At 30.2% G+C, this 12,527-nt stretch overlaps 2 protein-coding genes across 2 annotated transcripts; both read right to left on the reverse strand.

Annotated features, from left to right (window-relative positions):
- Window positions 1-1,524: 1,524 nt before the first annotated feature.
- Window positions 1,525-3,444, reverse strand: HELRODRAFT_168302 (hypothetical protein; the record flags this gene model as incomplete). The annotated part of the gene is made up of 4 exons (XM_009014177.1): window positions 1,525-1,551; window positions 1,680-1,766; window positions 2,692-2,885; window positions 3,381-3,444. The coding sequence occupies 4 exons, from the start codon at window positions 3,442-3,444 to the stop codon at window positions 1,525-1,527; spliced, it is 372 nt and encodes a 123-aa protein (XP_009012425.1).
- A 366-nt stretch (window positions 3,445-3,810) lies between these two features.
- On the reverse strand, window positions 3,811-11,352 carry HELRODRAFT_168303 (hypothetical protein; the record flags this gene model as incomplete). The annotated part of the gene is made up of 14 exons (XM_009014178.1): window positions 3,811-3,966; window positions 4,304-4,525; window positions 4,807-4,916; window positions 5,113-5,229; window positions 5,380-5,465; window positions 6,752-7,026; window positions 7,426-7,482; window positions 7,853-7,912; window positions 8,528-8,608; window positions 8,744-9,031; window positions 9,220-9,300; window positions 10,227-10,291; window positions 10,773-10,895; window positions 11,325-11,352. 14 exons carry the CDS (start codon window positions 11,350-11,352, stop codon window positions 3,811-3,813), a joined length of 1,749 nt encoding a protein of 582 aa, XP_009012426.1.
- Between the last annotated feature and the right edge of the window lie 1,175 nt (window positions 11,353-12,527).

A 12,527-nucleotide genomic window follows, 5' to 3' on the forward strand; every position in this document is an offset into this window, starting at 1 on the left:
TGTTGTCATGTCACGTGCACGTTGCTGATTGTGCACGCACGCGCAACGACACGACTTTCAGTCGACCTCAGCAAACCAGGCATAAAAATTAGGAAATTAGTTAAATTCAAAGCCTGATTGAGCACTAATACTCACCTCAAATTTTTTCAAAAAAAGTGTGTCGACGGCAGCATGAAGTGTGAATCGGACGGGAAATGAATGAATAAAGTCAATCACTGTCCTTCCTTCCACGGATCACCTAACAAACAACAAACGCCAAGATTATGCAACACAAACTTTAAAAACTTTCATCGTCCTTCACATTCAAATGTAAACAATAACACAATGAACAATAATCATCATTGCAAAGAAATTTATACTTTAGCCAATGTTTGATTTGATTCATATACATATATATATATATACATATATATAAATATATATATATGATTTGATTAATATATATATAAACGAAGGGCAAAGTTAAAAGACAAAGAAAAGCTAATTGAATCAATTTGAATCTTCTCCATTGTTATTGGAGTTAGCATTAAGGCGTCGAGTTTGTAATGACGTAATAATTCTTTGTTGGGTGTTTATTTGAAGTTTGTCGACAGCTAATAGGGCAGATTCTGCAATTTTCAGGTCGTTTTTTAACAAAATATCGAAAATACTTTGAAAATCAATTGAAAATCGTGCAACTATAACTTCATATATATGGGTAAATTAGGCCCGCGCTATCACATTTTGTTAACTTTTCTTTTGGCAAAATTTTTTTCTATTAAAATTGTTCTTTTAACTAAATATTGAAAAATACTTTAAGCATCGATTAAAAAGTTACAACCATAACTTACATTATAGGTGAATATTAGTAATATAAGTGAATTCGTTTTCACGTTGTATGTCATGTTATAATTCCTTAATGGGATAATGAGAAATGCCTTAATGGGATAATGAGAAATGCCTAAAAACCTGTCTGACTACATCACCTTATAGTTAGTTGTATACATAACCTGAACAAGAACATTCATGCACATTAAAATACATTTAGGTTTGATAAATCCTTTGAAACCCTATATATAGAATATATTCTATATATATAGAATATATTCTATATATATATATATATATATATGTGTGTGTGTGTGTGTGTGTGTGTGTGTGTGTGTGTGTGTGTGTGTGTGTGTGTGTGTGTGTGTGTGTGTGTGTGTGTGTTGTGTGTTTGAAACTAAAACGTATAACAATACAAATATAAATAATGAACAATGTAACTGTTATACAAATAAATGCTTATGAAGCTTTAAAGCAAAATATCACACAGTAGTTCAGCTTCCTAACAAATTGCATAAACTTGAAAACATGTGTATCAATAATTGAAAAAGTACATATATGGAGTATAATGAATGAAAGTGACTAAAAAGAGGACGATGGGCCTTAAATAACAAAATAAATTTACAAATATATAAAAAATATAAATGTTTTAAAGATTAAACGTTTGGCAGCTTTATTCTTTCATGCGTTCTTTTGCAGTTCTTCAGAAAAAAATTTTTACAATTGGACGTCTTGGAAAATCGACTGAGAAAAAAATCAAACATGATAACAAAATTTTGTTGAAATAAAAAAATGAAAGGATGAAGTAGAATATAAAAGTAGTAATGAATAACATTAAAAGTCAAGAAAGATGGCTGACATCACATACGAACCTGGTAATTTTTTATAAAATATTCAACGGCACGACACTGTTGACTGATCATTTCAAGTGAAAGTAGAGAAGCCGGTGCAACTACTTCCTGGTCACTTTTTGAAAATATTTTTTGATAAATCATAGGAAAATTTTTACAATTGTCCATTATCATCAAAAGAATGCCATTATTTTTACCACCATCCATCAAATTTAACGCCTCAACAAATTTATAATTATCATGAGCTGTTTGCAACATCCTAGTTGCGAGTTAGCAATTATTAGCTTCCATTATTAATATCATTTATCATCGCTATGTAAGTCATCAAACAACATTAGATAACGTATCATCGTCATCATCATCGTCATCATCATCATAAATCGTCAACAGTATTTGAATCATCCTGTAAAGACTTACTCATGAAAGATTGTGGGACCGAGGACAACCGATAAGTTTCGGGTATCCATACAATTTTCATCGTAATTCTTTGAGATTCTTTGAAAAAGTAAAAAATGAATTATAATGAATATCAAAATTATTTTCAAGTTACCTACGTCATAATGTAGATGATCTTCATTGTTATACATGTTCTCGTTTGAGTTCATTGAAACATTTGAAAAGGTGAAGCACCGTCAAAGAACACTCATAATAAATAGCACCTCGTAAATAAGGGAAAAAGAACGAAAAAGTTGTAAATGTTACAATGTTTGACAGACAACGCAGATATGACCTATACAGGTGTGAGCAGAATGTTAAACTATTGGCAATGACTAACTAATGTGCTAACATTTCTAAGTACCCTTTAGAAAGCCATTCTCAAGAAGGGTGCAGAATGTGAAGCAGCATCATTTAATAAATATGAGCACTTCATTCTGAGAATTATTTTATTAAATGACATTAAGTACTATTAAGAACTTATAACTGATTCAAAACCAATGTAGTGATTTGTTCAAAAACAGCATGATGAATCGTCACTTTTAAAAAAAATTCCAAAAATAAAAAAATGACGAGTTAATTTATTGAACAATCCCACCAGCCAATGAAGAATTATTTCGATATAATATGGAACATACTCGTTGAGATGCTTGAAAAGTCTGGCCAATAAATATCTGTTTGCTTCTGGCAGTTGATCAATACACTGTTTCACCTGCAACAACAGCTTATCGTGAACGCATGGACCGTCGGATGTGGTGGCCGTGGGTGACGTAACTGAACTCGATGGCTCTTCTGGTAGGATAATTAATAATTTTTGGTTCTCATGTAAAAAAAATATGTAAATTTTTTTATTATTATGAAGAGATAAATAAATTTCCTTGATCATAATAATAATAACAACCACGACAACATCAAAATGATGATGCAGCACCTGAAATACTATAAAGATGGAGAAGTGGAGTTGTTTTTGTTTTCGCCGTCTGTTCTGATGTTGATGTCGATTGATTGATTGATGGTGATGAAGACGATGATGGAGACGACGACGACGACGCCGCTGTGAGAGTAGTCGCTGACAATTTTGTGGTAGCATTATTTGCAACTTCTTTTGAAACAGAAGACTGCTTTGCTTTCTTTGAAATAAAAAAAATTTTAAATGCAGACTTAAATAGAATAATATATTCAGCATGAAGTTTCAAAATGCACAACCGTCTCCAGAGAAACATTAAACTGCACAGAAAAAAAACTTGAAAAACGAAAGAGAAAAAACAGTTTAAATAATTATCTCACTTGGAATATGTTGAGCAACTGTTTTTTGATGTCTTCTGTGAAGAGCAAGTTCTGTGACTGCCATATTATGATACGTTATGAACATATATGATGTTTGCTAATGTTATATGGGCTGTAATATACTAATCCCATGTTATTAATGCTATCAGATGTTGTTAATGCTGTGAATGACATGTTACTAATGTTATCAACTCCAATTATTGCTGTTTATTTTCTTTTTTATGAATAATAAAAATTTTATCATTTTAACATGCTAATGATATTAACTCTAAGCTCACATTAATTGTATTACGATTGTAAATGGGAATTTATTAATCATTATGTTACGACAAAATGTTGATGATTTTGAACTCATAACTCAACTAATAAGTGATGATGAACATGATGAAATCACCAATGAGAACAACAACAACAAAGAACCAATAAAAATTTACAAGTCGTAGAAGTAACGAACTTTTTTGAGCAGAACCTTCAAGGTGTTGGCGATGGTGTTAACATCTGAGAAATCTACATCCACATTCTTATTCAGCAAAGTCTGGAGGAAGGAGCCACTTCTCAGCTTAGATCCTGACACTCTGTATATGCCCTGGTGATTATCACAACAATCATGGTGATTATCACAACAATCATGGTGATTATCACAACAATCATGGTGATTATCACAACAATCATGGTGATTATAAACGTGACTTGGTGACAGCAATGGTGATGGTGGTGAGTAAAACGATGATGATAAATAAAATTTCGATAGTGATTACAAAGATGATGATAATGTGATGATGTGGCAGCAGTGATGAAGATATAAAAAAAACCTACATGATCACATACATCAAGTTTTGAAACCAAAATACCATTAAAAAGAACAATGTGAATCAGAAAATGAACTATGGCAAATTGAATATTTTCCAACCACAGCAACGAACTTTTGAATGAAGGCCATGCTCCTCGATGAGTTGCATGCAAGTCAATATTGACCATTTCAAATCTTCGTCTGAGAAGACTTCACTGCGGTCTGCGTTTTTTGTAGCTGACGTGTTAATCTTATGCCTGTCGATGGAAATTGAACTGCCACCCACTGCAGTTCCATCGCCAATGCACTGAAACCTTAATCTGTAAATGCAGCGCTCGTGGCAACAGATCTGACACTGGTCAATTTATCATTTTCAATGATTGTTTATAATTTAAATAAATGAATAAGTAACTTAATTTTAATCATTTATTTATTTATTTATGAAATAAATTATGTGGTTATATAGTCATACAACACCAAAAAACATCAAACCACAAAAATCAAACGCATATATTATACTAAATGACACAAACACACATCAGCATACACACACACACACACACACACACACACACACACACACACACACACACACACACAAGTTACAACCACACAAAGAAGGACTTGTATGCAAACTTTCGTGCAAATGAGACCAGTAATGCAACAGTAGGACTCACACACTCGACACTTGCTGGGAATTTTTAAAGCTTTGAAACTGTGCTCGTTCACTTTCAGTTTTCCATTGGCTGGTGGCGAAGATTTAAAAGATAATTAATTTCAATATTTTTATCAGAATTTAAATTATAAGGTTAAATAATAACAATTTTGAACATCAAAAGATGATAAGGATTCTGACGCAAAGCCGATCCCAAAGTCATTATTAAAGATTTTTAAAGAATGAAAAAAAATTATCAAAGAACCTGATCATCATATGAAACCAACCATTGAAATGTTTGGTAGCAGCATTCGGCCCAATGAGAGATTTGCTCTGCCCAGTCAACATGCACATAATTGAATCAGGGGAGCGATCGATGGATTTGGACCTTCCGAACTTACTACCTGTGATAATTATAAAGAACAAACAAAAAAATGGTAAAAAAATGGAGAAACGGAGGAAAGAGACAGACAGAAAGACGGACAGAGAGCAAGACAGAAAAAGACAAAAATTTTAAAATCAACAAGAATAGAACGAAACTTTAAAAAACTGACCACATTCAGTTTGTTTGCAATTGCGGTCACGAGGTCTTTCCTCTGAGTGGGATCCACGTTTTCGGACTTTCCTCTCAGTGCATCTTCTGGTTGAATAGTTATTATTCTTACAATAATTTGATGAAATAAAAATATAATTTCTTATTTTTTCACTTAGTATGCATAACATCTTATTTAAAAATCCATACAATATAACATACTACTAACAAAGGCAAATTAAAATTCTAGAAAAATAAAAAAACTTCTGGTAACAATGAAGATTTAATTACATTCCAATGCATAAAAAAGCATAATTCTTAACGAAAAACATTTCAATTTATTGTGATGTTCCTTTTGTCTTCAAAATTAACTCTAAAATTATCTTTCTTGGCGTAATTTAAACAAAATGCTATCAATAATCATTATATAGAGAGAGAGATAAATCATTGATTGAGAAAACTATCTACCCACGGAAGTAATTTGGACTTAGTTACTCATAACAGGAAAATCTGAAAGATTATTCAACATTGACAGTGTAGTTTTGTTATATATAACAAACAAATAATTATATCAATATCAACTACAATGATCACAATAAAGAGAATTAACCAACAAATTAAACATTACCAGTTAAATTATAAAACATCTGAATTATTTTAAAAATAATGTCTGAAAGTTTTCTAATTAGATTGCAATGATTATGTATCAGTGTTATACATAGCTAGTCATAGTAAAGTTGCAGCCAACAAACAACTCAAGTGAAATTCGTTACAGTTATCAATATGAAACTAGATTAAAATTGAAAGCAATCATCAAATAATTGCCAGTATGATGTACAGTACACTTAGTCTATCTTTATTTTAATGTATGAATACAATTTTTAATCAATCAATCAATAAATCAATCAATCAATCTGTCAATCAATCAAACAATCAGACAGCCCTCATTTAACGTCGTATTATCATAATAATAATATTTTATATTATATTAATACAATTAGAAGTAAATAAAATAAAACAAAGGAAACAAATAAATAAACCATTAATTGAAGATCCACATACAACAAACTACCTCGATCTGCCAGCATCGCAAGCAGTTGAGCTGCTGAAAAAATTTGGATGAAACATCGCAAAAGAAAATAAAATGGTATGGATTAGTAATTTTTTTATTCTAAACTTGCAAATTAATAACTGCCAAGTGACAAATAAGTATTGGCAAAGTAAACCGTATTAGGTTTTTGTCAGCATTGAAAAGAACAAAACTAAAATTAAAAAGAAATTATCTTCTTCTAATCTAAATCAATAAAATTTAAAAAAAAATAATATAATTGCTATCAAAATAAACTAAAAATGTAGATTAATTTTGAAAATATAAGCTCGAAAAAATAAAAAACCTTAAGCTGTTATTTTTTGGGTATGATTGGAAGAAGAAGAGTCCGTCAGCAGATAAGAGATTTGCAAAGGATGGATAAGATGAAGAAGAATCATTATTCACATGAGTGCAATGCACTGATGATCTGGTTGCGATGTTTGCTGGCGTCGGCATGCAAGAGGGTTGTGGAGAAGAAGGAGAGGAGGGTGGACATGCAGAGGTGTTCATCTTTTTGATGGCTTGGAAGTGGGTCAACCCCAGCGTGTAAATGTTGCACTGCTCTATCAACACATGAAACTGTTGAAATGAATTATTCAAATTAACGTACACAAAACTAATATTAATTTTTTTTACGAATTCCAAGTTTTGTCGTAAACTTAATAGTAATAAACATTGATAATAAATTGTATCTTAAATCGAAACTGCTATTACACAGCACAGATTTATCTTTTATGAGTCAATATCAATCCAATGCTATTACTTTCCAATTTATGGGATACCACAAAAAACCTAGTACATCAACATCACCAACCATTTTATGATCCTAAACGACTTCATTAACGCACCTTAATCTCTACTTCCATTTATATCAACAAACAAAACAATCACTTGAACATTCCAACTGAACCAGATGGCTATTACATAATTGTGAAAACATCAACACAAATGAAATATCAGCTAGAAACAAACACAAACATTGTCAGCTCGTCTGCTATAGAAGCCCTTGTATTTGTCAAAATAATCTATAATGACCTGGACGTTTGTTGTTTTTTAATAAAAATATAATAGTGATAACGATGAAGATGGTGATGAAGATGATGGAGATAATGACGATGAAGATGATGCTACTGATGAAAATGATGATGAAAATGATGATGAACTACAGCAATGAGAGCACTGATGATATGATATGGTAAAGTATCGATGATAACATAGTGATGTGGTTTGAAGAATGATGAAGCGGTTGTAAGAATTAAAACTGATAAATGATCACGCAGCTATGATAACAGTATGGATCATGATGATGATGACTACGGTTAACGTGACAATGCCAACAGGGAGGAAAATATTTATGACAACAATAGTGATTAGGATGACGACGATGAAGAAGAGAACGACGAACCATTTTGAAGGTAGCATCACTTTCTACCATCAGCTTGCTTAATTGGGCAATTATAGTTTTCTGCAATAGAAAAAGACTAAATTTTTGTGTTAGGTTGTTAAGTTGTTAGTAAAAAACATACAAAAAAGCCAATAAAATAAAATAATGCAGGAGCTATCACAAACTGAATAAAAATAGTTCATTTCATTATTCCGTTGGCATGTGACTTATGTTTTAATTCACATTTCGAAAACATTGCAATATAGTAACATTACAAAAGAAAAGATGTCTTCTACACTGCTATCTGAATAAAATTTGTCAGTCCAATATTCAAAAAAATAATATTCAATACTCAGTATAAAAATAAATTAAAATAACAATTCAACCATTCTGATAGCAAGTAAAAAAAATTTAAACTGGGAGTGTTCATCATTATAAGATATTAGTTATCTGTAGATAATTGAGCTTTATGCATTGCAGAAATAACTACAAATTCACAATAGAACTTAATACTGAGAATTATATGTGGTTCATTGAATTGCTATAAATATTCAAGTGAACGTTCAAAATCTTCTACATAACTTATAACATTAAACTAGAACATAACTACAAAACCATAGCAATGGAATTGTTACAGGTGAGACCAAGATTAACACATTTAAAAATAAATGTGATGACAAATATTTGACTGCACACCTCAACGATCTGGCTGACTTGAAGTTCATTGTTGGCAGTGCGCACAGCTTCCATGTACATCTTCTCAGCTTCCTGCATCTTCTGTTCCGGATTAAACGTCAATTAATCATTTGTAAACTTTGGAAGAATGTGATGTTACGTAAAATTAAAAAAAAATTAATAAATATACTAAATCTTACCGTAAAAAAAAATTTCTGAATGAGTAATTTAAAATACTTTTTTTGTGAGTTCATTGTCACTTTTTTTCCTCCTCAAGATGCGAGAGCTGGTCCTTTCAACGGAGGCAACAACATTTTTGTTGGCTGTGGTTGTAGCTGTAGTTACCGTGGGCAATGTTGTAGAATAAGATGATGATATTGAGAATGAAATTGATGAAGATGCAGATGGTGCAGATGTTACTATTGACTGGTGACTTTGTGGGGAAGACTTTTCAATTTCTTCAAGTTCTTGGTTACATTGGATGTAAGATGACTTCCACTTCTTCAAATGCTCCACTGCTTCATGCTGCCAAAAAAGTTACTTTAATCCCGAATCTTTAAAATATAAAAATCATTTAGAAATGCTTTCTATTGAAAGCTGTACATAAACAATTAATAAGCATGTTTGCTGAAACCAATTTGCTAGTTAAAATGCGTTAAAACTGGTACAACAGCACTGATGATGTGATAATACTTGTCCTCTATAATTATTACCAATTTGTTCAGCTGCCTATTCATTATCTCCCTGTTATCTTTGCACTTTTTGTCATGCTCGGCCAACATTTTTTTAAGAGGCTGTTAATAAATGTTATCATAATTTAATAAAAACAAATAATATTAATTAATTCAAATATTTACGGTGAGATAATATCGAAAGAAATGAGCAACCAACCTGATTGTTTATTAATTTGATGTTTTAATTAATTAAATATTCATGAAAAATATAAAAAAAAGATTTGCCTTGAAGACAGATTTCTTCCTGATATCTGTAATCAGTTCGATGTGATCCTCTGATGTGTTCAAATTCTGCATGGTGGTTTAATAACAACTACTGTCAGTATAATTTTATCAGCCATTTATAAAATCAATGCAAATGTTTGCTTTATATTATACATAAAAACGTGACATCATGTGACATAAACATGATTGCATAAACTGAATGATTGTAAAACAGTTACATGAAATTTTGAAAAACCGTTTTCATTTAAAAAGGTTAAAGGTCAATTACACTCTTCTAAAGTTCAGAGTATTCAACAATACGCTACAAACATCATATATGTATTCATATACAAAACATGCTAAACGACGCATCACACACAAAGCATGCGATAGGCGGGGATCTTTTTGTTATATTCGAACCCGGTTAATGCGAAACAGCTCCAGGCGACCTTAACCACTAGGCCATTTACTGATAACAGGTTTTATCAAGTTACACTTAACTGTTGGAAATTGCTCTAAATAAATATTTCAAAAAATAGCAAACTTAAAAAAATTTGAGAAAAAAATCCAACCTGTTGCAAAGCAGTTAGAAATATGTAACGCATTGGTAATAAATCCTTGAATAAAAATAATTTACATATTAAAATTGTTCTTTGCAACTATCATAATCAACAACCATTGTCATCATCATGAATATAATTACTATCATCATTTACTATAACATTTTTAATCACAGTAATCATAGCACAGCAAGCAACATCATTAACAAGATCAACACTAACAAGCTGGTCAGACATTGACCTTAGATCTGTAGAAATTTTTATAATGCTCATGCTGTGTTCCTCATCTTAAATATATAAAAAAATTAATAAGATTTTATGATATTAGATTTTAAAATGAAAACACAGTTTTTAAAAACTGATATTATGTTTTATGCATAAATAATTGAAAAAATTATCATAAATGATATGAAATGATATAAAAGGATATAAAATAATCTAGAAAATAAATTTGTTACACTGATAGCTAAGAGTGCAACAATGAATGTTTAATTTTAAAATTTACATTTGCAAATAATTCAATTTAATTTAATTGTTAGGGCAATCTCTACTAATATAGTACTAATACTATACTGACAAATTTCCAATTATTCAATTCTATTAAATTGAAATATTAAAATAAAATATAAAATTAGAAAAAATAAGCCAAAGAGAACAGTTTAGCTTTAACATGAATTAACTAACAGCTTGATTACTAGTACTTGACACATTATTAGTTTAATTTTAATACATATTTAAATTTATATTTAAAAAAAATTGGCCAGTCACCAATTTGCATTTTTTTCTCCAAGTAATCAATAACATCATTACAGCATTGTATCCATTTCTCCATCTGTCTTAGGCCCAACTCAACTCCAATTTCTTGTGAAGATAAAATTCCTTCAATCTTAGCTGAGAAATGTATAGAAAACATTTTAAAATTTAATAAAAAAATAAACATAAACTAATAAGTTTATTATTAATAAAAATAGATTATTAATAATAAAAAACATCAATCTCATATTTATTTAGTAAAGTTAGTTTAGTAATCAGTTAATTTTTGTAGTTTGTTATTGTTATTGTAAATTGTTAAAGTAAGTTAGTTTTTTTATTACTAAAATTGTTTTATTAAAGATTTTATTTTAGTTTAGACTTTTAGTTAATTTTTTAATTAATTCATCATATAAAAAATATTAAAATTAAAAAGTTAAAAACTTTTTAAAAGCTGATTGTTTAGGTTTAATTAAAACCTACTAACAACCAACTAAAGCAAATGCAATTTACAACACATATGGCATAAAATTAAAAATTTAAACCAATTTTATTTTAATAGAAACCCACCTGCATAACCTTCTTCCTCACTAACCATCATGATTTCTGGCGAGAATGATTACTTTAAATTTTGATAGCTAAATTTACTTTTATTACAGTTTATCTTTACATATTACCATTTGCGAATAATTCAAAACGGTAGACGAATATAATGGTGATAAATTTACTGAATGACGTATGTGTATTTATAACATGGATATGGATATATATCCATGGTTTATAAGAATGTGAAACCTAAAAATCCCCAACGCATATTCATGTTACTCCATCATTTTGACGATCCTACTCTTCTTCATGTTGCTTCATTAGTTTTATGCATGGATAAAACCATGGTTTTATGTTTTATCTAGGAATGATTATTGTAACTTGCTCTACTGTGGTCTTTCTGGTTCTACACTAAATCCTTTAATTAAGTAAAGCTTTTAACTCTGCAACACGTCTAATTGCTCCTGCCCCTTTCTTTTCTCATATATCTCCGTATCTTGTTCTCTTGCACTGGCTACCTATAAAATATAGAATAATTTTTAAAATTTGCACACTAATTTATAAGTCTCAATCCAAACTATTTTCAAAGTACCTATCAGATATATTAATTGAACCTAAACGCCCCGGTTTACGACCTTCTTCTTTTCACTTCTTCTAACTCGTGTTAAACACTCTTTTGCTAAATCTGCATTTGCTTTTTTTGGCCATTTCCTCTGGAAGTATTTAACTCCTTCTCTGAGAACTTCTCCATCACTCAAGAAATTCATAGCGGATTTCAAGACCCATTTGTTCGAAAATAGCGCTTTACAAACTAAATGATTGATTGATTGATTTTGTGTAATCATGAAAATCCCAACGCAAATAAATCATATCCACATTCCACATGTATGAAAAATTCAAAGTACATTCATCTTATTCCACCACATCTAAACGGAACTCCTAACTTTCATATTCCACTTTTTGGAAATCTAAAATTGTTGAGTTATGTTTGTTTATTTTTTAAAATTTATTAGAGTGTTAAAAGATTATTTTTTAAGAGTTTGTTAAAAATTTAAACATCTGTAGTATTATTCAAATCACAAGTTTCAATAGTACGTAATAAACATCGTACAACTGATCGTACTTTTTCTATTTTAGCAGACAATTAAATCATTAGTCAACACATGAATTTGAAAAAACCTTGGTGTACTTGTACCTTTGGTATATTTGACTGCCAACTCTTGCAAT

The sequence above is a fragment of the Helobdella robusta genome (genome assembly GCF_000326865.2).
Source record: "Helobdella robusta unplaced genomic scaffold HELROscaffold_13, whole genome shotgun sequence".
NCBI lineage: Eukaryota > Metazoa > Annelida > Clitellata > Rhynchobdellida > Glossiphoniidae > Helobdella > Helobdella robusta.